Genomic DNA, 26,432 nt, shown 5'->3' on the forward strand with positions numbered 1-26,432 from the left:
TCCGGACGCGCAGGCTCAGCGGCCATGGCTCACGGGCCCAGCCACTCCGCGGCATGTGGGATCCTCCCGGACCGGGGCACGAACCCGTGTCCCCTGCATTGGCAGGCGGACTCTTAACCACTGCGCCACCAGGGAAGCCCCCCAGTGAGTTTTTAAATGTGGTTCACGAAAGGGCATTTCTGAACATTTTACTCCAAGGACGCAGTCCAGCCAAAAGAGGATTTGGGTGGGTAGAGGTGAGGGAAAGAACACGTACAGGATAAAAAGCGCAGTTTCTTGGAGACTTGTCAGGAACTGAGTGGGGAAGGGGATGGGAGTGTAATAAAAAGCAAAGTCTAGAGTGGAAAGGCGACCACACAGCACTCACGCAGTGGAGGAGAAAAGTGGGCTCAACTGTTCTAGAGAGGCTTCAAAAGGAACCCTGCGGGAGCCCTGCAGGGAGGCGCAGGCCGAGGGCGGATACGCGGCAGCTCCCAGAAGGTTTGGGGGTGGGGGGAGGCGGGGAGCGCGAAGCTGGAGCCGTGCGGCCCAGACTCCCCGCCCCTCTGCTGGCCCTCTCGGCGCTCCGCGTCCTGCCGCGCTCTCCCCACGCCTGCCCCTCCCCCGCTCCGAGCTCTCCGACTCCTCCCCGGCTCCTCGGCACTCCCACCTCGCCCGCTAGGCCCTCCACTCGGCGTCCCGGGGTTCGCTCCGCGCTCTGCGCCCTCACTGAGCGCAGCCCCTAGCGGCGCGTCCTGCGAGGCCGGCCTCCGCGCACCGCCCTTCCTCCCGCCCTCTCTCCTCCTCCCCTGCCCGGGGAGGATCCCGCGCGATCCAGCTTGGGGAGGCGGGGAAGCTGCCCGAGCGTGACCGCCGCTGCAGCCAGTGTACAGCCGCGGGCCGGAGGCGCGGTTCCTAGGCCTTAGAGCCCGGCGAGGCCCCTGGAGAATCGGCGTTGCTCGCTGAGAACTGCGAGGCCCGCCCCTACGCGGCGCGGAGGGCGCGGAGGTGAGCGGGCTGGGGGGAGAGAGAGAGCTCTAGACGCGGTGGCGGGGGCGGAGTTGGGGACCCAGATGCGGTCGGCGCCAAGCGCTTGCATCCCTCCTCCTCTGGATTCCGCGCCGTCTGCGGCGTCCGCCGGAGCTGCTGGGGTCCTGGATCGCCTGGTACCTAGAGGCGGGGAGTGGGAAGGGTGTCTGTTCCACGGATCCCGCCCCCTACTTCCCCGAGCTCCCAGAAAGTCCTGAGGTTGGTTGGGCCCAGGAGAAAGGAGGCCAGGAGAGACATTGTCCCAGGTAGGATGTGCCCCAAAGGGAGAGGACGGGCAGGTTACCTTAGCCTCCCTGATAGTCTCCTTACCACTTTGGGTTCATGCGGGGCATTTCATTGAAGATAGGGCAGCGCTGCTTTTCGAAATCTAAGTATTTCTAGTAGTCATTTTGTTTATTACCCAGTGATGTGACCGTGGTGTGTTTAGGCCATTATGTGTTAGAAAGTAACTGGCCTCTTCTTTGAGTGTTCTAAATTATCAGAGACCCGTATTCAGCCACAGCCAAAACTTGTTAAAAATTATGCCCCAAAAATCTTGCTCTTAAAATAAAGCAGGGAGTTAAAGAGAATTTTTGTCGAGAGATTTCCATTTATTATCTTCCCCACCCCTTGGAGAAGGATTGATGTCAGTTTTTACTTCTCAGGCTGTACATTTTTTAGATGGAAAAACTTATTCCAGGCCATGGTTAATTATCACTCATTGCTGTGGGTGAAAGTGCAAGTAGAATTCGAACTCCTGCCTCACCGCCACCCTCTTGACTTTGATTGGATTCTAGTCCTGTTAACAGCCCTGATGCTGGGAACCTTTTTAATTCTCTCCAAACCAGTACCCCATCACACCCCATACACTTTTTTCACCTTTATTATTTCCTCGTCGTGTTGCTCTCCATTTACTTTTTTTTTTTTACTCTACAGCTCTCTCTTGTTTCAAAGCTTAAAAGCTATCTACAGAAGAAAAACACCTGTCCTAGAGATTTTGCAGCATATTTAGAAACATAATTGGAATGGCTGCAGTTTCTTTCTCTTAGCTTGTCAGTCATTGGGGGGGTGGAGGGGTAAGGGAATGAGACAGTATTAATAATGATGAATTGAGCTAATTGTGCAGAAAGGAAATGAAAAACTGTATCCAGGTCACTTTTTATTGTACTAGTGACATGGTAAATAGACTTAAAGTGAATGAGCGTAATTATATTCTAATACTGCAGTTTCAATAAAGGGCATTCAGGGCATCAGGAGATGCATTTATTCTGTGTGTGCTCAGCCAGTAACCATGACATTGACTTAACCATGACATTGACATATCACCCGCTTTCGGCCCACAAGCCTTCATCAGCAAAATGAGGGATCTTATCTAGAGACCTATTACATCTCTTCTGGTTCTGACATTTTTGGATGCATTTGACAACAAAGAATATTTATTGCATTCTTATGTATATACTATGTGCCAGGCACTGTGGAGGCAATGATGGACAAGACAAACATGGTTCTGCCCTCAAGGAGCTTATTTTCTGGTGGGGGAAATAGTAATGAGTAAAGAACAGTTACATAAGAAAGGAAACCTTACAGGGGCTCAAAACAGAACAAAACTGGAGTGAATCATTGTATTGAAGAGACATGATAGGATGTGCAGTGTTCACAGGATGGGAAAGTGATTGGTCTTTTCTACTTCAAGAAAAGGATGCTGTGGCTGGACCATTGGGAATAACAGTCATACAGGATGACATTGAAGAGTTGTGCTGGGGGACTTTCCTGGTGGTCCAGTGGTTAAGACTCCGTGCTCCCAGTGCACAGGGCCCGGATTTGATCCCTGGTCAGGGAACTAGATCCCACATGCACACCACAACTAAAGAGTCCGCAAGCCGCAACTTAAAAGATCCCATATGCTGCAACGAAGATCTCCTGTGCCCCAACTAAGACCTGGTGCAGCCTAAATAAATAAATAATAAATAAAATATTTTTTAAAAAGAGTTGTGCTGAGACTAGCTAGTTCATTCAGAGTCTTCAGGTCAGGTTCATTTAGGTCAAGAAGGTGACTGCAGTTCAAAATGCAACTGGGAGCCACTGATTTTTAAGGAGGTGAAAGACATCATCTGATTTACAATTTAGGATGATCTTAGCTGCTTCCTAGAGAATGGTTTGGAAAGAGGCAAAGGAGTAAGTAGAGAGACCATTAGAAAATGTTTGCAGAGTTCAGGTGAGAGAGGAGAGAGACCTGGATTAAGCTGGTGTCATTGGAGAGGGATTTAAGAAATATTTTGGAAAACAGAAGTTGGTGTTGGATTTTTTTTTTTTTTTGCGGTACGCGACTCTCTCACTGTTGTGGCCTCTCCTGTTGCGGAGCACAGGCTCCGGACGCGCAGGCTCAGCAGCCGTGGCTCACGGGCCTAGCCGCTCTGCGGCATGTGGGATCTTCCTGAACCGGGTCACGCACCCGCATCCCCTGCATCGGCAGGCGGACTCTCAACCACTGCGCCACCAGGGAAGCCCTGGTGTTGGATTTTATGTCAAGGGTGAGGGAAAACAAGGACTGGAGGATCACTCCCAGATTTCTGGCTTGAGCAATGATATCATTTACTGAGAGCAGGAAATTTGGATGAATGCAAACAGTTCTGGGTAGAAAAAGTGTTTTGTTTTGAACCTGTTAAGTTTGAGATGTCTATGAGGAGATCATAACCACAGCTGCTTGGGAGGAGAAAAGGGATGGTCTCCAGGACAGAAGTGGACAGACTGTCCTTTGATAGGTGAGGTTAATGATTGTGAATTGAAGGTGAGCTGCGTTGTCTGATTTTTCTTTAGCAGCCTTCACCAACTTGGATACAGATACAGTGAAAATGGATAGCTGGGTTCTTCCAGGGCTTGAGTTTTGCCAAGTGGATGTGATGGAGAGCAAGAGAGTTGTCCTAATCTGTTCAGGCTGCTATAACAGAATATCACTGGCTGGGTGGCTTAAACCATAAACATTTATTTTTCACAGCTCTGGAGGCTGGGAAGTCCAAGATCAGAGCAACGGCAGATTCAGTCTGGTAGGGGCCTACTTCCTGGTTCATAGACAGCCAACTTCTCACTGTGTCCTCATATGGCAGAAGAGAGCCCAGAGCTCTCTGGGCTCTCTTTTTATCCCATTGATAAAGGTTTCACCCTTGTGACCTAATCCCCTCCCAAAGGTTACACATCCTAATACCATTACATTGGGGGTTAGGATTGCAACATATGAACTGTTGGGGGATAGGGGATGATAAACATTTAGTCTGTAACAAGAGTCGATCTTTTTAAGTGAGTAATGATAAATATACACTGTGGAATCTAGGATGGATAAAGAAACCGGGAGAGTGAGAATATAGTCAGTGGATCAGATTTCTTCTACCATCTGCAATTATCAGTGTGAACATTTGACTAAGGTTATTGGAAGGCTAAGAGATAGTGCTTGGAGATATCTGAGGTGTGATGGAGGCAAAGATTCATTGCCTTAGATGAGTAAGTGAAGGAAATGAAGCCATGAGGTTGAATGCTTCATCCATTCGAACGATGAAGGAGTAGACAAGGATGACAACTGCTGGGGTAGAGAGAGGAAGAGTTTGTATGTATTGGGGGCCAAAGTCACTAGTGATAATGAATAAGCTAGAAGTCAGTAGATGACAGCAGTGAGTATAGGGACAGGGTATTACAAGGTGCCATGGGGTTCAAAGGAGCTTGGGGTCTGCGGGACAGAAGAAGAAAGGTTCAGATGTGGCTTTCAAAGTCAAAAATACACTAACTTCATCTCATGGCCCTGGAGGATTACATTTTCTTGATAACATATCCAAATCAGCAGGTTGTGAATGTCATCAAGATCTCTGAGGACAGCCCTTTCAGAGTTACTGTTATTCAACAATTAATGCTGTAGATGTTTATATGTGAAACAAATTCTGTTCTGTTTTATAAAATTAATATAGCACAACAGCTGCCATTCAGCCAGAGGGATGTCAAGGAAACCCCTCTAAATTGAAAATCTTAGGATTTCATGTATCTGAGTGTAATGGAATTCTCTTAGCTTGATAATATACTTTAAGATTTAAATGCATACGTCAAGTCAGATGTCCACTGAAGGAAACTGTGACCTTGAAATTTCAAGGAACCCATATGCTACTTAAATCACACTGTTAGATGGAGCTCATAAAGTAGAAGTGTCACAGTGTTAAATAAAAGCTAGCAGTTACCGTTATTATCTAGCTATAATTCTTGGAAACAAAAGAATTTTAGTGTTGGGAAGGAATGCAGAGTCAAGTACAACTTTTTGTTTTCCATTAAGCAAAGGAAACTAAGACTCAGAAAACAAGGTGATTTCAGAAGCCTGGGCCTATTCTTTCTCCTCGACACCACATAAACAAAACTTTCTATAAATGTCATAGTCTTTTCAATTATCTAGTCTGTATTACCTGTGAATAAGATCAAAACAAAAGGTACAGAAACTCTAGCGCCTTGCTAGTCCAAATGTGGCCCATGAACTAGGACCATGGGTATCACCTGGGGGCTTGGGAGAACTGCACATTCTCAAGCCCCCCACCACCCCAGACCTGGAGAATTAGAATGTGCATTGTAGCAAGATCCCTAGATGATCATACCCACATTAAAGCTTGATAGTCGGTCCACCTGGAAATTCTCATCTGCTCAGGTCAGCAGAACCTCTGATGCCTGGAGAACTGAGGAGAGGCGCCCCTCGTCAAGTGGAAAGAAGAGACACCCTCACTGGAACATTCTGAATTTTGAATGTTATGAAGTAACAGGAACAAAGTATGCTGTGTGGTGGGATAACACATTTAAGGAACGGCACTGCCCTTTCCAAAAAATGAAGAGAGGAAATTGCAAAGTAGTGAGTGGACCTTCTGAGATAGCTCAGAGCCTGCTTGAGAAAGGGGAAAGGGCTGCATGCATATTCTACAGCTTCCAGCATTCAAGGGCAGCTGTTAGTCTCTTGCTAGGGTTATTTTTCATTATTACAAACAACAGTGTGAAAAGGAGTGTAACTGAGGATCAAAAAGCCACATCTATTTTCTCCAAATACCAAAATAAGTATGAGGTTGAATCCTAACTCTTTTAGTAGAGTTGTTTTTGATCTTGGCTGCATATTAAAACACCTGAGGATCTCCTAAAAAATCCTGATACCCAGGCTGAACTCCAGACCAATTAAATAAAAATCGGGGTGGAGGGGCAGTGGTGACTAGGTATCACTATGTGGTAAAGCTCCTCAGGTCACTCCAGGGTGCAGCTGGAGCTGAGAACTGCTGCTTTAGAAGGTCATTCTCTGTTGTGGGAAGAGGCAGCTCTGAGACTGAGGCTCTGCCTCTGCACTTAACCCAAGCAGTGAGTGGGACCTTCTGGTACTCCCATAGCATCCAGCACAGTCAGCAAAACTGAAGTCACAATCTGCTGTGTATAAAAGCCAGTGGGGGGCTTCCCTGGTGGCGCAGTGGTTGAGAGTCCGCCTGCCGATGCAGGGGATACGGGTTCGTGCCCCGGTCTGGGAAGATCCCACATGCCGTGGAGCGGCTGGGCCCGTGAGCCATGGCCGCTGAGCCTGCTCGTCCGGAGCCTGTGCTCCACAATGGGAGAGGCCACAACAGTGAGAGGCCCACATACCGCAAAAAAAAAAAAAAAAAAAAAAAGCCAGTGGGGCTTTCAGGACATTGTGGGAAGTAGGATTTTTTTTAAAGAGACCTATACTCTCGGCAGGTTTTATTAAAATTTGAGTAATAACAGTTACTGCTAGTGGGAATATTCTAAAATTGGATTGTGGAGATGTTTATATAACTGTAAATACTGAAAATCATTAATTTATACATTTAAAATGGGCAAATTTCATGATATGTATATTTCACCTAAATAAAACTTATTTTTTAGTTGTTATATATGCTTCAATATTCATAATTTAATCATGTTGCTTGGATGGCCAGGAAGCCACTGCCTCTTTTGTATCATTGGAGTGTTAACATCTAGCTGCATGCCTGGTGGATAGGGCTCAGTAAGACATTGGATGGGGGAATGGTTGGGGATGGATGGGTGAGTATCATTATGACCTTTGGTTGTGGACTGATTTCTAAATTGATGTCAATCATCAGAGACCCCTAAAGTTCATAGCACCCAGTGGGCATTGGTGCCATTGGTAAACTGTTTATGGTATGGTATTGAAATTAGGGAGAGGGGTTTGTGTAGAGGCTAGAATAGCAGGCCCATCATAGAAGATTATTTGTTTATGAATCAGTTACTGCAATGTAGAAAAAGTTGTATTTGCTAGCCAATAAATATAGGTGTCCTTATCTCAGAGTACCATCTGCAACAAGGTTATAAGATGGGGAAATTATTTCAGCCATTATAAAACCTGCTACTCCAAGATTCATTTTAGACATACCCCCTGGTCATGTTAAATTGCAGTGCTGTGAAAGCCCAGGCATGCATAGGAGACATGGCTGTGCTTGATATAGCAGGCTATATATACTATGAGGTGGATGGAAGGATGTATATAGCTTCTTCTCTGGCCTAAACACAGAAGAAAAGTGGGTTGGTGGTGCGGTCTTGGGATGTTGTTGCTTTAATTTATTGAAGATGATCCTAAAGCTTTTTATTAACTGAAGTCCTTGAGTAATACATTTTAAAAATTGAATTTCTAGACTAACCTAAATTCAACCAGAACGCTTTTTTGTTGAAAATCTTCCTACCATGAATTAGACTGCTTTCTTACCCTAGCAATTGCAACATAATAAACATATAAAGTTTTGTTTTGATGATTTAGGACCTAGAAACATCATAAAATCATACCCATATAAACGTATATATTGAATACATACTAAGCCTAGGAAATATCTTGGAAGTTACTTGTAATTTTGAATATCTCATTAAAATTCTGGTTATTTGAAAAGTCTGGGAGTCTTGGAGTTAGTCAGACTTTTGCTTTAATGCTATTATATTTTCTGAAAATCTTTTGGTTCTATAAAACATTAACGCAAAAAGACACTCAGATCCAAGTATGAAATATTAATGAATCATTTGTAATTACCATAGTTTATAAACAGAATTTCAAAGAATAGATCTGCATAGTTTTAATAAAATTACTATTTTGTAATTTTTGGAAAGTGATTTTTAAATGAGGATGCATACAGATTACCCAAAAGTTTCAGCTGAGGGAAAGAATTTAATAGTCTGACTTAAGTGGATTTTAATATTCAAATAGCGAATAGTGATTGGACTGCATTATATTAGGACAGTTATTCTCAAACTTTAATGTGCATCAGAATCACCTGAGGGCTTTTTATGATACAGATTGCTGGGCTCCACTCCCAGGGTTTCTGATTTAGGAGGTCTCCGGTAGGGCCTAAGAAATTACATTTCTAACAAGTTCCTAGGTGATTCTGATGCCGCTGGTTCAGGGACCATGCGTTAAGAAATCACATTCTAATTTTTCAAGCAGAATTGCAGCTTTGCTTCTGGCATTGTCTAAAGGGCTTAAGAATTTCTTCCAAAACATAAAAACCTAAAGAAAAACCCCACCTCTTCCCTCAAAGAAATACTTTATTTTTTATAAACAGTTGGGTTTTATATGTTTATTTAAATGCTGAGAATGTAGGGAATGTAGATCATGATGGTAAGAATCACAATTTAGTCACAGAAAATTAGATTGGGATATTTGATATTTCAGCTGAGGATTAAGCAGACATCTGTAGCAGCAGGAAGTTTGTTCCAAGGTGCTTTTCTCCCCTCCCCAGAAATGTTTTCTCTCCAACAGGCTTAAGGTGCACTTTATATAGAGTTTCCTAATGTCAGACCAGTAAAATAAAAAGGAGAGGGAGAGGATCTATATAGGACTGCCAACTCAAACAGCTGTTATCACTATCCTTTCATGAAAAAAAGGACATTTTGACCAGTAGTTAAGAGATACTCTCAGAGTAAAGGACAATTTGTTAAATTGAATAATTTTATGAAAAACGCCCTGTTGTATCCATATACTTTTTAATTGCTGTCAACCAGTGATAGCTTCATATTTTGGGAACCAGTGCCTTAGCCCTTTTAAAGTAAGGTCACGGAAAGCCAAATTTAATTTTGGATCCTTATGGTTTTAAGCTAGAATGAGCCTGTAGTGTACTGTCATGAACCTGGCTTGAAGACATTCTGTGTAATTTAGAGATTATTTCCCAAGTACAATTCATAAATATATAGAATGACTTGAGGTAAGGGAACACCATGTGATATTTTTCTCTCCCTGATTTTCTAGAATAACTATGCTCTGATCATACAGTCTAGTTCTTAATTATATGCTGATATGAGGGGTTTTTTTCTGCTTTTTATTCCCAGTACATACTGTCTCTTCCTAACTGGAATGTAAACTCCTTAAGTGTACGCACCATGCTTCTCTTCTTTATCTCTTATGTGCAAAGCACACAGTGGCCTGGATAAATTCACGCTGGATCACAGCAGAGTAGATCTGCCTTTAGATTATAGTTGCATCACTCCTTGTCAGTGGAAATGTACAATGTAAGGTGCTTATTACTCTTATTTTGTAAATAGGTAAACCTTTTTCAGCTATTGACATAATTCACTTCTTATAACCCCATTTTTTTATGGATATCATGATTGTAAACTTCAACTCAGCTGTTAATCAAGTGATCCAAAATGATGGCTTAGCAAATTGTAAAGTGATTGATGAGGTTTTGCTCCAGTGTCTCAGCTCCCATAGTTTGTGGAGATGCATTGCTTTTAAGTCTGTGTACGGATGGGTTCCACAGGATACGGACATACTTCTCGGCTCTTTTTCCCTTCCCTCTTGAAGCAGTACACACCTTCACAGTGTTTGCAGAGCCCCAAAAGAAAATGAGTTGCTATCTGGGGGTTCTCCGAGAGATACCCATCAACCAATCATGTTTTGTTTTGTAGTATTAATAAATTTAGGTCTTTGGTTGGTTTTGATCTAAAAATTGGATTTATTGTTGATTGATTGATTTGAACGATTGACTGGTAGCTAGAATTCCTAACCTTATAGCTTTGGATTTACCTAAAACTATCCTAAGTTTGAACAATTTAGAGTTAGTATTTCTTTTGGAGAATAAAGTTAATGGGTGACATTTGGTGATCTAGACCGTTTTAAGATTCCCCATACGGTGTTTGCACTGCAATATTAGAATGAGCAGAGGTCAAAAGACTCGTATTTGAAGCCTTGTGTTAACTACCAACTGTACTGTCTTTGATAAATTGCTAAGGTTCTCTAAGCCTCTCTTTCCTCATCTTTAAGATGGGCATAATATGTACTTCACAGCCATCTGAGAATTAAATAAGGTAATATATGTGAAAATATTGTGAACTATGAAATAGCACACAAGCATATAGTATTATTATATGCTTTCAGCAATACACAAATAATCCATCTCTCAGATCTATTAAAGGTTGTTTCTTTTTTTCCTCTCATGAATGCTTTTACATTCCTTAACACATTGATGAAAAGAGTCTCATTTTTTAGGCCAACTTCTATTTGTAGGCACAGTCAGAACTTGCCATTAGAAATACAATGTGAATAAGGCCCAGACATGTTAGGACAGAGTCACTTATTAATATGTATCAAATACAGGGTATAATGAGGTACCCAGAGATGACATTATTAGGCCCTAATGTATTTTAACCTATTCACATTCTGATGTGCAGAAGGGGTTTGAACTTGCTTTGTAAAATAAGCAGATAAGTGATACTGTTTTGTTTTTGTTTTTCATTTGAAAAGGTCTTGATCATCATGATTCTTACATTTAAAGATTTTGAAATTCTTACGTTTGGGGAGATGCTACAGTCTCTACTCAGAAGAACTTGGGACTGGGATATAGGAAGCTTGGTTTCTGGTGTGTGAGTCTTAGTTAACTCTTTTTACCCTTAGATAATGTATATGACTAGGGGTAGGTTGGCCAGTTCACCTTGAATTGTTTAATGAAATGAGCATTGATTTAATTACTTCTGATTCCTTTAACTGTTCCTGATTCTCCAAGTGGCCAACAATATCTCCAAGAAGATGTTGACAGTTTTCTACTACCCTGACGCCTCTGACCCCCACCTGCCTTTCAGGGTGTATGGGGTCACTCCAAGGGAAAAGAAAGAATTATCACCCCTTATATCTTGAAAAGTATGAAATGAAACATGTAATAGATTAAAAAATAGTGAGTTTTCTCCTTTCCCAAGATCCAAGTTAGACATTAAGATGAGTAGGTAATGCTAAGGAGCAACGACATCACCAGAGAAGGAGAATACACTAATATGAACACAACCATCACTCTTCCACCTTGCCCCCGCCCCCATATCTTCCTTAAATTCCTTACACGCACCCAGATGACACATACCTTAGCTAGACTGCCTGGGTTCTAATCCTGGTTCCTCTAGTTTCTCTCTTGTGACCTTGTACAAATTATCTTCTGCATGTGTCAGTTTCCTCATCTGCAAAATGGGCATGACAGTATTAGTACCTATCTCATAGGGTAGTTGTGGGGATTCACTCAGTTAATTTGTAAAGAACAGAGCTGGCACAGTGTATGCTATATGAGTATTAGGTAATATTATTATCTTTTTAAAGATTAATTTACTGATGTATTTGGAGTCATTGAATATGCTCCAGTTCTAGGGTAAAAAGTTGGATTTTCCTTGCTCCAGTAATTTCAAATCTCATTTAGTAAAAACCCCCCAAAATGTTTTTTAAAACATTCCACCTGTTCCTGTAAAATCCATTAAGTTCTCTGAAGTGATCCACATCTGCTGTTAGCATAAAAGAAATGGTGCATTGCGGATAAAATGGAAGAGTATTTTTTATCCAGACCCAACAGTGACACTGATTCACGGTGATCTGATTGGTATGGTTGAGCAAGTTACAACAAATATGAGCCTATAAGGTGTTAGTCACTCAGAAAAGAATTTGACAGATTTTTCCAGAAAAAATAACTGCATCATGTTGTATGTAACCAATGGAAAATAAAAACCGGGAAGAAAAAGATTTCATAAGTACTGTGTACTTTAAGACCATCAACACATTATTAACCCCCTTTACACAGGGAAGCTGTCTTTCTCTATGATAAGTTAATAGGACATAGGGTGAATGATGGAAGTCTATTGTATTTAATTAATTCTTTGTTATATTTTGATGCCTACTTTTCTGAAAATATTATTTAAGTGCAAGGTTTCATTCTTTAGTAGCTGATTTAGCTTACTCTCATTTAGTAATAAAGTCCCTCACTAGCTACTGAGGTAGACCCCATCACAAATGACTGTAGACAGTTTGGGGTTATAAATAAGTTCTTGGTTTTTATTATTGTTTTTCTGTTTTCTGTTGTCTTGTGAGCTATGATGAACTGTTATAGTCCTTCTCTACCTTTAGTGGCATTTCTGACTTGCTGCCTCTGGTCTGCTGAGAAACTGGATAATCACACTTGTTAGAACTGTGTTTTTTAAAAAGTTCTCCCTTGCTGAAAACCTGAGTCTCTTTCCTTTTGCACTCTAGAGCCTTGCTGTTCAAAGAGGGGCCTGTAGACCAGCAACATTGGCATCACCTTATTAGAAATGCAGAATCTTGGGCCTCACTCCAAACCTGCTGAATCAGAATCTGCATTATAACAAGATTCTCAGGTAATTTAAGTACGCATTAAAATTTGAGAAGCTCCACTTTAGAACATCAACTTTGTGACAGGTCATTTTTCTATTTCGAGATCCATTTTTAGCTTACAAATTGTGTCTTGCAGTGTTCGAGGCTATATAGCTTGCCAAACTATTTTACCTCTAGAAACAAGGGATGTTGTTATAACATCTAGAAGTGTATTCATGTTTGGTAATAGGTAATTGATGAGCATTTTATTTTCTCTCCCCTAGGATATCCCTGGTGATCTTAGAAGAGTCCGTATCATGGAATCGATCTCTATGATGGGAAGCCCCAAGAGCCTTAGCGAAACGTTTTTGCCTAATGGCATAAATGGTATCAAAGATGCAAGGAAGGTCACCGTAGGTGTAATTGGAAGTGGGGATTTTGCTAAATCCCTGACCATTCGACTTATTAGATGTGGCTATCATGTGGTCATAGGAAGCAGAAATCCTAAGTTTGCTTCTGAATTTTTTCCTCATGTAGTAGATGTTACTCACCATGAAGATGCTCTAATAAAAACAAATATAATATTTGTTGCTATACATAGAGAACATTACACCTCCCTGTGGGACCTGAGACATCTGCTTGTGGGTAAAATCCTGATTGATGTGAGCAATAACATGAGGATAAACCAATACCCAGAATCCAATGCAGAATATTTGGCTTCATTATTCCCAGACTCCTTGATTGTGAAAGGATTTAATGTTATCTCAGCTTGGGCACTTCAGTTAGGACCAAAGGATGCCAGCCGACAAGTATGTATTTTTAACTTTTATTCTTAATTAGATGGTATTTTGTACTGAAATAGTTAAAACAAATATCATATATTTAAAAATTGACTTTTGACACTCTCCAATGATTATCATTTTGAAAACTATGTATGAGCTCCTGAAGATTTGTGTCCTGACCTTGTAAGGGCACATTTCTATTCCCAAAATGATGTGAAAAGCTGAGAAAATAACTGGAACATTCCTGTCATAATCAGCTAATTCAAGAAAAAGGCAAGGTTGGCAGTTGAATAATGGGCCATCTCCTTGCTTCCTCAAATATTAAAACAATCTCAATCATGTCTTTTTTCTTTCCCTCTCTCCCTCCCACCCATCCTTCCATCCTCCCTTCCTCCTTCCTTGAAGCTATTTGGTAAACAGTATCCCACCTCTGAGCGAAGTGCTATGTAGTATGATCCTGAAGAAGAATGCTTTAGAAGAACCTTTTATTTTATGTAGATTATTCATAGAATTTTAAATAGTCCAGTTTGTTTTATTTTAAGGGTAGATTTCAATCTGCGTGGGGAAGGTAGAAGCAGATTGGATTTCTCAGGTTCTCCTTTAATCTATGAGTTCTGTTTAGTTCAGTTTGAGAATAAAGCAGATGGGGAGCTCCATCAATGCTTTTGTGGAATGGGAGCTTTTATACGTAAACACATAAAATAGTGCACCTTAAAAATCTTTCAAAAGTGTGGTTATGCATTATAATGAAGCATGATGATAAAATACTTTTATTTTTGTCCATAAAGACAGTTGATTAGATGTCTAAGAAAATAAATTCAAGTATTACATCACTATATGCTGCATATCAGAGTCATGATAACCATTCATTTTCAAGTGTTTAATTTGGAAGAATGTATACTTTCTTACTTTCCTAGAGAGTATTTCTGAATCCTTTTTTTCTTTTGCATATCAACCAAGGTTTGGCAATGGATACAAATCTAGCAAATTAGAGATAAACCTGAATTTAATCCTTTGCCCATATTTGTGATAATTTTAATTATTCAACAAAAGAAATTGTAGAACAAGAGACTAAGTTCAATGTGAGCTACAGAAAGAGTTTCATTTGTATTTTGTAGTCCTTGTGGCTTTATGAAGGTTTGATTTATTCTTTTAGGTTTATTATAAAATTTTATAATTTGTAGTTTTTTTCCCAGTGAAGTAAAAACAGTTTAATCCACCATTGTCACACTTGTAATAAATTTGAGAATGCTTTTCCTTACCTCTTTGGTATATATTTTGCCACCTTCCCTGCTCCATTTTAGAAGTTCATGAACATTTGTATAATACTATAGACTTTGTCATTTATATGGTTAATGTTAGATAAAATTAATAATCCTAAGAGCTCTACATTCTCACCATTATGTAACTAGGTTTAGTAGGCAAGCATTTCAGTGTGGTCTGTTTCAGAGCCTTTATATAAACATCCTCAGGGATACATTTAGGAATTTGTTTTCCCTAAACATAGCTCAGAGATTTAATAGCAAAATTTTTCTAACTCTAATCCTGGCTCACTCCAGCCAGGAACTTGTGAACCTGGTGTTCAACAAATATTTGTGAATCCTCAATTACATTACAATATCTAAGAGGTTTTGGTAGTTTGAAAGCCCACCCTCACCCGCACTGATCACAGTCCCATCTTAGAGTTCCTATAGAGGTAACAGCTCTTAGAAAATGGCAGTTACTTTACTGTTTAAGTTAACTAAGCCTATTAATGCTATTTTTTCCCCACCAAATATATTATCCTCATTTAAAGATGAAAGAATTTCATAATTCTAACCAATGAAATAATATACCTGAGATTATCCATGGTTTTGGTGAATTGGTTTCTAAGCCAAAAGTTAAATTTTATAAATAGTATAGCATCATGATATCATTTAGAGGTTTTAATTACAAATTCAACCATTCAGAATCCATGCTTATCTTTTTCCCTTGCTGAATAGCCATAAAGGGCAATGCTTGAAATCACTCTACTGGGCAGAATCACTACAGTCCTAGAACTAAGTACTGTCCACCAAAGCCTGGAGAGCCAGCCTCACCAGGTTCCCTGCAGGAGTGAGAGAGCTGGAAAGGGGCGGGGCATGGCCTGCAGCTCAAACTCCACCTAGACTGTTGGAGGGAAGACCTTACCTTGTCTGCTCAGAACCTGGTAATCCAGAAATCTTTCTCTCCTCCCGCCTCCCTTCCCCTAAGAACTTCTATTCCCAGGTTCAGGCTAGATTTTTCTGCATTTTCTTTTCATGTCATTGATGGTAGCAAGGACTTTGTTGTTTTTATGATACTATTTTAACCTATAAATAAATAGATTAATAAATTAATGAATGCTTTATCTCCTTAATTTTTTTGTATCACGCAGGGTCATCCTAAGTGATGCTTTGTGGATTAAATGGAGCGTGTGATTGTTACCATTTTTATAAGCAATCATAGTAATGATGAGTTTTCTGTTTTTTCCATAGGTTTATATATGCAGCAACAATATTCAAGCTCGACAACAGGTTATTGAACTTGCCCGTCAGTTGAATTTTATTCCCATTGACTTGGGATCATTATCATCAGCCAGGGAGATTGAAAATTTACCCCTGCGACTATTTACTCTCTGGAGAGGGCCAGTGGTGGTAGCCATAAGCCTGGCCACGTTTTTCTTTCTTTATTCTTTTGTCAGAGATGTGATTCATCCATACATTAGAAACCAGCAGAGTGACTTTTACAAGATTCCTATTGAAATTGTGAATAAAACCTTGCCCATAGTTGCCATTACTTTGCTGTCCCTGGTGTACCTGGCAGGTCTCCTAGCAGCTGCTTATCAGCTTTATTATGGCACCAAGTATAGGAGATTTCCACCTTGGTTGGAGACCTGGTTACAGTGTAGAAAACAGCTGGGATTACTAAGCTTTTTCTTCGCTTCAGTCCATGTTGCCTACAGCCTCTGCTTACCAATGAGGAGGTCAGAAAGATACTTGTTTCTCAACATGGCTTATCAGCAGGTATGGGACGTGCTTGTTATTTATCTGATGCTAGTAAAATACGTGATTATTAGAATTTGTAAAACGTGAGATTTAAAACAGTGTAAAGCTTTACATACCTTGTAATAGAAATTTTGGTATATTTAGGGAAGAGAAAGAATTGTTCTTTAAACAATGTTTCTGCACAAGAATTATGCGGCTAATTCAGAATCATTTAGAATAAAAGCTGCTACTATCCCTTTCTTTGCAGAAAGAGCTGGGTTTTGTTTTCTTTTTTTAATGTTACAATTGCAGTGATTACTTTCAGCATCAGTTAATTATTTTATAATTGTCCATGTTCCATGAAATAATAAGGCAGCTCTCGGTAAACATACACAATAAAATTAGAACTAGTGAAAATATAAAACAGAATAGGAAGTCAAGATCAGGAGACACACAAGGTTTTTGTTATCATAAAGCAGGAAAGATACTGCTTCCTCAGGTGAACCTTTTCTAGCACTTAGCTCTTCAAGAAAATCTCTGGGAGAGCTTCATAGAAGGGGCTTGATGATGGAATAGACTATGATTTTCCTCAATAATTTCCATTCAGCAAATGTAAGGGGTTTCACTGAAGCTCTTTGATGTAGCATTTCTCAGTGAAAGCAGAGGGCCGTGTGTGTACTAAACAAATGTGTAAGAGCTTTTTGCATTTTATAAGAAACCAAGGCATCATGGTCCAAGTATGTAGCATCTAGTACTTACACTTGTTTCAACAATAAAAGCTAAAATAATTTGAAAAAATTACTAGATTGATGTTCTTTAAGCCATTCTCTCTAAAAATAACCACTTAAATGAATACTAAGGCTTTGATATCTACTCCACCAGCTTCCTCACCTCCTTCAAGTCTTCATTTTGTTGACACAAATAATCAATAAACAATCAATAATAAGAATAGAAGAGAGTTTTATTTGCGCCAAACTGAAGACAACCTCTCAATAGCTCTGAGGGGACTATTTTGAAGAGGCAGGGAAGGAGCCAGTGTGTATATGAATTTTTTGGCTAGGAAATAAGTGTAGTCAAACATACATCTTTGATAAAGAATTACTGCTAATCACAAAGAACAGATATCTCAAGTTAATGATTTTAGTGCTTTTCTATATATGGGAATATGCAAGAATCTGGGGTCATTGAAATTCTTCCTAAGATATGCATCTTAACTACCTAGGGGCCAATATTTCAAAGCACAGAAAGCCTCATCCTGTTTTTTTTCCTCCTGAATTCCTGTCAGGGCCCGCTGTCAACTGACAGTGGGTTGTGACTGAACCCTTTGTATAACTTGATGATGGGCAACATTCTTCTCTTTAATGGTAAAGCTGATATCCAATGTATGTTTGACAGGCCGTAAGACAGGCTGTTCTAATTAGCATAAAGTTCAAGCCAAATCGTGTATAAGCCAGAATGACTTCCCCTATACCTAATATGTGAAAATTTCTTCCATCAAGTTCTTACCTCCTCAGTGAGGCCTTAGTTTGGACACCAATTTACATTCTGCCACCTGCTTCTGACTCAACCCTGGTACTCTCAGCCCCTTACTTTACCTGCTCTTCTTTCTCTTTGTTCAATAGTATTTACCACCTTCTAAGACACTTTTTGTTCTTTGTTTATTTACTGTTCTCTGCCTTCTCTCATCATAATGTAAGTTCACAAGAGGAGGGACCTTTGTTTCGTTCACTGATATATGCCTAATGCATGGAACTGTGCCTGACACATTGTAGACACTCAAAAAACATACTCATGGAACAAAGGGATGAATTGGGAGGGCTTGTAGATAGATTCAGGTTGTAATCTCCAGGTATACTGGAGTATGCTGTTATTCTGTATTGTTGTATAGACACCAAATGAGAATAAGAGCCTTTATCCACAGAGAAGCTCTGTGGCTCTTTTCAGGGTGTTGGTATGATTGCTTCAGGGAACTAATGGCTAAGAAATATCTTTTCTCTTTTTTTTTTTTCATTTCAAGTATGTTTGGTTACCTGGAATTGGACAAAAAGTTAAGCTGGTGTTAAGTTAGAATGTTTTCCATGAATAGATTACTTAAACCAAAGCTTTAACCCAAGGAATCCAAGCCTTGATTTATACTCTAATTATATTGTTTGAATGTAAATAGACAATTCTAAAAGTAGTCCCTATGCAGAATACAACAAATTCAGAGTTAAACTCTGGCTTGATTATATGTGCATTATCAATGTAAGGGAAAGTACTGAATGAGGCAACTGGACAGTTGGAAAGTATAATAATGAGGCCATTCAAGTGGATAAGTATTTGCACTCCTTAGGGCTTTATCCTCAGGGAAGTCTCAGCTTCCTGGGGAAAAGAAGGTAAGAAGAGGTAAATCAACATGTAAATAATCTTCAAGTAAGAAAGGAAGGCACAGACGTAGTTTAGAAATTCCCTGCCTGGATTCTAAATTGAACTAAGGCCAGAATGTACCCAAAATATTCAACCAAGTTTAAACTAACTTGTAAAAGCACCAGAAAACTAAGTCTAACTGCCAAGCACTTCTTTTGTGTCCCTCTGGAACCAACCACTCAGTATTTCACGGTCTTGGGACTCCAGAGTCCCTGTCACCATGATGTATTACAAATGTGGTGACAGATTTACCCACCTTTCTCACATGTGGGTGAGGAAGGAGAGAATCTTAGCCCTCTTTTTGTTTAAGCCCTCTCCCTTCTCTTTCCCGCACACCTGGAACAATACCATCCAGTAATAGGTTCTCCATAACAGTTTGTTAAATTGAATTAGTGCAACTCAAATGTTCTGTCAATATATGACATATTGTTAGGCCAAGAGTGAACTCTGTGCTGAATCAGTTAATATTCTACCAAACAAAGGAAATTCACGTTTGCTTTCTTGTTAGGTTCATGCAAATATTGAAAACTCTTGGAACGAGGAAGAAGTTTGGAGAGTTGAAATGTATATTTCCTTTGGTATAATGAGCCTTGGCTTACTTTCCCTCCTAGCGGTCACCTCCATCCCTTCAGTGAGCAATGCTTTAAACTGGAGGGAATTCAGTTTCATTCAGGTATGTGGGGTTTGTTTGGTGAGGGACTGGGTGGCATAGATTTTTAATTCCAGTTAAGTACAGTTGGATTTTAAATATGCTGCTAATAAAAGAGTGCCCCGGGGACTGCTGTTCATGCATCTAGCTCGTGGAATGTATGTCGCTAGAGGCCAGCTTAGGACCATTCTGGTTTAGTAAGTGAAAGACCAGTACAGGACTTTACTGGAAAGCTTTGATAGTATTGCCTACTATGTTACAGATAAAGGTTATTTGAAAAAGAAAAAAAAAAAAAAAAAAAAGGGGGGGGGAATGAAACTTAGATCAAGTTTAATACCAAAGTCAGTTTATTATTGGGCAAATGAATGAAGACTTACTTTATATTTTGAGTCATCTTGATCTGTCTAGAAAACTCTCATTCATTGTAATTCAATTGGAGAGAAGCTCAGTTTGAATATTTTAAAGGAAATGTGTATACACACACAAACACAAGTGGTAGTTAATGGATTATGGCAAGCAACCAGCCTTATCATTCTTGTTAGTATATGTATTTGGTACATCAGTTGTATACATATGTATATGACTGTCTACAAAGTGGTTTCAAGATAACATTGTGTTCTTTGACAAGTTAAACATTCACTTTCTCCAGTAATAGCTATTTAATACATTTGCATACTTTAAAAATATATAACTCAAACTGAGACCCTACCTAAATTACCATAAAATAAGTATTGGTTGTATCCAAATGGTTTATAGCACAATATGCGGATGAGTGTCATTTGGTGGTACACTAAATTTTGGGGGGATGAATGAACTTAGATCAAGTTTAATACCAAAGTCAGTTTATTATTGGGCAAATGAATGAAGACTTACTTTATATTTTGAGTCATCTTGATCTGTCTAGAAAACTCTCATTCATTGTAATTCAATTGGAGAGAAGCTCAGTTTGAATATTTTAAAGGAAATGTGTATACACACACAAACACAAGTGGTAGTTAATGGATTATGGCAAGCAACCAGCCTTATCATTCTTGTTAGTATATGTATTTGGTACATCAGTTGTATACATATGTATATGACTGTCTACAAAGTGGTTTCAAGATAACATTGTGTTCTTTGACAAGTTAAACATTCACTTTCTCCAGTAATAGCTATTTAATACATTTGCATACTTTAAAAATATATAACTCAAACTGAGACCCTACCTAAATTACCATAAAATAAGTATTGGTTGTATCCAAATGGTTTATAGCACAATATGCGGATGAGTGTCATTTGGTGGTACACTAAATTTTGTTTGTTTTTAGTTTTGTTTTTTGCCTATTCGCTTGAGTTTTTTTTTAAGTGATCTAAAAATTTCATTCAAATTAAGGGCATATCCCTCGTCTAAATTCATTTTTCCTTTTTGAGGGAAATAAAATGTGAGTACTTTCCCAACTGCTAGTTTAATCACACCTGAAAAGAAATAGAAGGCCCACTGATAAAAGGTGCTAGACAGGTGCAAAGTATCATTATAAATTTAGATGAGTAATTGCAAGCAGAACAGTTTTCTGCGATAGAGTTGACCCTTCCCCAGTGAAGTTAGAAGTTACATTATTATGTCGATGTAATACTACCTTTTGTGTAACACAGACCATTTCTTAAATAAGCAATTAAACATAATGTAGGGAACCCAAAATGCTGAACTTTTTGATTTTAACCTGTGAACTGTTTAACAAAGTGCTGTTAATAATCTTATTTAATATGGTTGATAAAGCCATTTGAAATGCTTTTTATGTTACATATTAATACTGTAAGATTTTTCATATTTATCTTCAACTAGTATGTATGTGTGTGTATACTTAACAAAATGCTCTTCAGCATTTAATTTTATTATATACATGTGTATATATGTATGTATACATGTATTATATACACACATTTAAAAAAATATATACACAACTGGTAGAAATGTGGATAACTTTTATAAAGGAGTTTTCCAGTTTTTGTCAGTGTCCTTAAGGAAAACCCAGATGTTCTGACCAGTAATCCCACTATTAGAAATCAATTCTAAGGAAATAAACCAAAATATAGAAAAGGGCTTAAAGTGACATTATAGTTGAGGAAAGTAGGAAACAGAGTAAATGATCAACAAAAAGGAATGGTTAGGTAAATTATAGCACATCCATTCAATAGAATATCATATAGCATTAAAGTCATGTTTTCATATTTAATGCCATGAGGCAAAGGTTCTGGATGTGATAAATAATCAGAATAGGCTATATGCAATACAGCCTTATTTGGGTAAAAAAAGTGCATATAAATATATAAGAAATAGATGAAAATACTAAAATTGTTTAATGCAGTAGAGAACAAAGAGTAACTCAGTAATTTAAGATAAAATAGTGTTATCAAAATATAAACTTGGTATATCTGGATAGGTTAATTTATGAGTTTGAATAATTTGCTTCTTATTCTGTTTCTTTTTCTTCCTCCCCTATCTCAAGTCTACACTTGGCTATGTTGCTCTGCTCATAAGTACTTTCCATGTTTTACTTTATGGATGGAAACGAGCTTTTGAAGAAGAGTACTACAGATTTTATACACCACCAAACTTTGTTCTTGCTCTTGTTTTGCCCTCAATTGTAATTCTGGGTAAGATCATTTTACTCCTTCCATGTATAAGCCGAAAGCTAAAGAGAATTAAAAAAGGCTGGGAAAAGAGCCAATTTCTAGAAGAAGGTATTGGAGGAGCAGTTCCTCATCTCTCACCAGAGAGGGTTACAGTAATGTGATGATAAATGGTGCTCCCTGATGCCATATAAAGTTCTCCTCATGCCATTATTTTTATGACTTCCTTTATCTTCAGTTGCAAGTGCACTGTCAAACTGCTATGGGCTGATACCTCTTCAGTGAAATCTCAGCTGAATTAGTGGTAGAATTTTCTTCAAATTTATTTTCACTAATGTCACATTTTGCCAATGTCAACTTATTGTTGAAATGTAGGTATGTTTTGTTTTGTTTTGTACAATCGTAAGGCTATTGTTATTTTAACAAACTTTATTCCATAATCAGGCAGAAATATTTGTAGTTAATAATATAGATACAACATAACGTTAAAAAACTTTGCACACCAGCAGAAGTGTTTTTTTTTTTTTTTTTTTCGCGGTATGCGGGCCTCTCACTGTTGTGGCCTCTCCCGTTGCGGAGCCCAGGCTCCAGACGCGTAGGCTCAGCGGCCATGGCTCACGGGCCCAGCCGCTCTGCGGTATGTGGAATCTTCCCGGACCGGGGCATGAACCCGTGTCCCCTACGTCGGCAGGCGGACTCTCAACCACTGCGCCACCAGGGAAGCCCAGAACTTTAAGTTTTAATATAATTCAATAGATATATTTCTTTTCTGAAGCTTCAGTAAGGTTTTAATTATTATCTAGCTTAAGAAATAGAAATGCATAACCATGCATTATTTTTAAGAAAGGACACATTACATTAGCATCTAGGAAAGGGTGCATGGTTAAAATCCCTATATTTCTTTCATAAGATCGGGTTTGAAGAATGTAATCAATTGTATGAACCAATGTGATTTATAAACAAACACAAAGAGACAAACTGAACTTGAAATTATGTTTAGAATGCATTGGAGATATGAACTATATACTGATAATGTGTACCTCATGAAAGATTTTATTCTTTATCTTGCTACAGAGCAGTTTTATTTGCATATTAATATACTGATCAGGGAGAAGACAGTAACATCTGGCCTCCAAAACTGATCTTTCTCACCTAGTACCAATCTTGGGAATCTTATAATTGTTTCTAGTTAGAGGGAAAGTGTTACGTTTACACACAAGGAGTTGTCAGCTGATCTATGCTGTTGCACCTTAGCCAGTCATACTCCAAATGGTACAGGATTTTACTGACATTCATGGATGGATTATAACCTGCCAGGCACTGTTTTAAGCACTTTACTTGTATTTTCCCATTCAGTACTTACAACAACCCCATGACAGAGGTAGTTATTTTCCTCATTTTACATATAAGGATACTGGAGCATAGAAAAGTTAAGTAATTTGCCCAAGGTCATGCAGTTAGTGAGTGGCAGAGCCAGCATTCAAGTCCAGGCAGTCATATTTCAGAGGCTACAGTTTTAGCCGCTAGGCTGTATGGCCCCTGCCCCATCCCCATGCATACCAATCTAGATGCTTCCTCTTTGATATAAAGGCACTGCCATTCTTTACAGTGTGCTGTGGGTGTCAAAAGATATATGAAAATATTAAAATCATAAATTTATCATTGCCTGTGGGATAATCCACACTTACCCTAGGAGAGGATCTTGCCTGGGACAGGACCCAGGAGATCCATGGCAGTCCATAGGCCTCCCTGTGCAGTGAGGGACTCCAGCAAATAGGACCACAGCAGTTTTAATGAATGGCTGAGGTCCTACAGAATCTTAAAAAGTCCCTGTAGAGTTGGTCATCTCTTTTTCTATTCTTGAGAAGTCCTCCTGCCTGCTCAGCCACTAATTAGGGAGTAGTTTGCAAGCATAAAGGATATTTAGATGAGCAGTTAATTATAAATGTACTCTAGAGACATAGAATCATACAGATTATTCATGAAAGTTTTCGGTGCTGACATTCCACATTAAAATTGCATTTTGTTCATACTTTGGTTAGAAAGCCCTATGTTGTTTTTTCCGTTTGCTCTTTCCTTATTAAAATAGAAAGTTGCAGACAGATACAATTACATGTATTCCTCTTCCTGAAATTATAACATTTTTAAACTTACCCAGTAAGGTTCTACTGAATCCAGCTGCCAAAGATAAATGGACTTTTACTTAGTGGAGGCTACCTTTCCCACCAATGGCTCTTTCCCTAGTATCGCATCATGTCAGTTTGGTAAACTACTCATGATTCTCTGATGTCCTCTTCTTGCTGAATTTTAGTAGCTTGTACTTTTTACTTGAGCTTTTCTTTTTTCTTTATTTTAATTATATTCTTTCCCTCTTGATAATCATTTACTTGTTAGTTCTCAGTAGGGATTCAGTTGGGTGACAACTTAAAGGTAAACACCTATAAACTATATAGTGGACTAGTGAAATTAAGAGCATATTTTTAATATTTTCTTGTTCCTATAGTTCCACTCCCTTAAGCCCATACTTGCACCAGTTAACATGAAAATACAATGAAATATTTTTAAAAGTTAGATGACTACTGAAGTATATTGTTGCATGTATATATTAATTAGCCAATAAGATAAATAAAATTATCACTATCACAGATAAGTGGGGCCTTTGAAAATATGAAAAAACAAAGTTTATGAAAATGTATATAAGATTTAACAGTTGTTTGAAATGGTGATATCTCCTTTTCAGTACTACAAAGAGGAAATAATTTTGAAGTTTTAGAATAAATATAATATATTCATTCTAATTCTAAGTGTTTAAAAGCTTTTCTAAAAATGCAAAAAAATATTGACTTTTAACTGCTTTACTTAAATGACTTTTAATTGCTTTATTTTACTATTTCCTACCTGATTATTTTTCTTAATCATTATTTCTCATAATCATTCTTTAAAAATCATTATTCTGGCCTCAGAAGTAGGACTGAATTCTGCTTTTGCTAGATGTAAGAAAGTAGTGGGAACTTTAAAGTAATGGGATTTTTTTGTTTCCTTAACTGTATTTTGAGACGCGCCCCTGAGAAAATTATAAGAATGTAGAAAATATACCTAGTTTTAATCCTATGCAAAATAATTAAGTAATTTTTTTCCTAAGAGGAAATTAATCATTGACTGAATCATGCTACCTAGCTTTTGTGTGCAGATTCTATGTCTCCTTTATTAAGAATATTTAAAACCATGTTTAAATAAGAATATATTCATGCTAGCATATATTTTTCAATGCTTATATGGAAATTAGCCTAGACTGTCTACATGTAGAGATTTTTATTTAAATTTTAAAATATTTTAAAGTATGAATAAATTATATTTATAGATATTTATCAGAGAGAAATATTTTGTGCGACATATGGGATTGGTTAATGAGCTCCAGTGTTAAACTACCTGATTAATTTCTTAAAATTAGCATAATCTTGGGTTGATTAAGGAATTTTACTTTTAAAATTAATTTGATAATAGTAACTCAATGTATATTAATCCTTACAGTCAAATTATGAAAATTATTTGTGTCAAAGGGCCTTTAAGAATATATCATATCCAAAAAAAAAAGAATATATCATATCCAATTTTTTATTATCTCTTATGTAATATGTAAAAATCTTAATTCTTTTTAATTGCCTTTTGCCATTAAACTATTTCATAATAAATTCTGTAAGAGAGGTTTCCCCTCCAAAAAAGTTTTATTTGTGAAAGTTAAAGATTCTTATGTGATGTTTTAAATAAAGTACCATCAATGTAACTTATAAATATTTCTTTAGGAGTATTATGAACACTGAAACTGTGTCAGTCTATAAAATCTCTGTTTTGAAATAAGTATTTAAACAGCCTAAAATGTCGTGTTGAAATTATTTTGTAAATTCATGACTTAAAGCACACATAGTATAATAACCTGAGTCTAGTGTTAAGATTTATATTTGCGATGTGTTGTCATGAAAATGAGCTGCTCCACCCTCAGCTGTTCGTAAGTCAGTAAAGCAAATTCTGATACATCTTCAGTATATGTAATTGCTCTAAATGACACTGTAATAATTTTAGTGGAAACACAATTTGTTCATACCTTTGAACAGTGAATTTTATAGGGATGAATAGGTTCTTCAGGTTTTTTTAAGTGCAAGAAAACTATAAAGTGCTAATATTCAGAGATTCTGTCGATATGATACCAAAAACACTTACTTCAGCTTAACACATGTACACACAGTAGTCCCCCCCTTACCATAGTTTCATTTTCTGTGATTTCAGTTACTCACAATCAGCCATGGTCTGAAAATATTAAATGGAAAATTCCAAAAATAAACAATGAATAACTTTTAAATTGTGTGCCATTCTGAGTAGCTTGATAAAATCTCGGGCATTCC

The 26,432-nt window shown here is 38.3% G+C and overlaps 1 protein-coding gene across 2 annotated transcripts; it reads left to right on the top strand.

Moving 5' to 3' along the window:
* Positions 1 to 777: 777 nt before the first annotated feature.
* Positions 778 to 22,483, top strand: STEAP2 (STEAP2 metalloreductase). 2 transcript variants are annotated; one of them, XM_007452050.1, is made up of 5 exons: positions 778 to 987; positions 12,886 to 13,410; positions 15,879 to 16,406; positions 19,282 to 19,446; positions 21,909 to 22,483. In XM_007452050.1, exons 2-5 carry the CDS (start codon positions 12,919 to 12,921, stop codon positions 22,194 to 22,196), a joined length of 1,473 nt encoding a protein of 490 aa, XP_007452112.1. In that variant the 5' UTR covers positions 778 to 987; positions 12,886 to 12,918; the 3' UTR covers positions 22,197 to 22,483. The 2 variants fall into 2 exon arrangements, with proteins under 2 accessions (XP_007452112.1, XP_007452113.1); XM_007452051.1 differs by lacking the exon at positions 778 to 987 and adding an exon at positions 5,856 to 5,965 and having other exon boundaries at positions 21,909 to 22,196.
* The last annotated feature ends 3,949 nt before the right edge of the window (positions 22,484 to 26,432 follow it).

The sequence above is a fragment of the Lipotes vexillifer genome, unplaced genomic scaffold (genome assembly GCF_000442215.2).
Source record: "Lipotes vexillifer unplaced genomic scaffold, Lipotes_vexillifer_v1.1 scaffold161, whole genome shotgun sequence".
Taxonomy (NCBI): domain Eukaryota; kingdom Metazoa; phylum Chordata; class Mammalia; order Artiodactyla; family Lipotidae; genus Lipotes; species Lipotes vexillifer.

Bases quoted from the DNA above. Each gene is read 5' to 3' on its own strand.
- STEAP2 (XM_007452050.1), top strand. From the start codon at position 12,919: ATGGAATCGATCTCTATGATGGGAAGCCCCAAGAGCCTTAGCGAAACG. The intron at 16,407-19,281 runs GTATGGGACGTG...CTTTCTTGTTAG, and splicing joins TCAACATGGCTTATCAGCAG to GTTCATGCAAATATTGAAAA. The intron at 19,447-21,908 runs GTATGTGGGGTT...CCCTATCTCAAG, and splicing joins GGGAATTCAGTTTCATTCAG to TCTACACTTGGCTATGTTGC.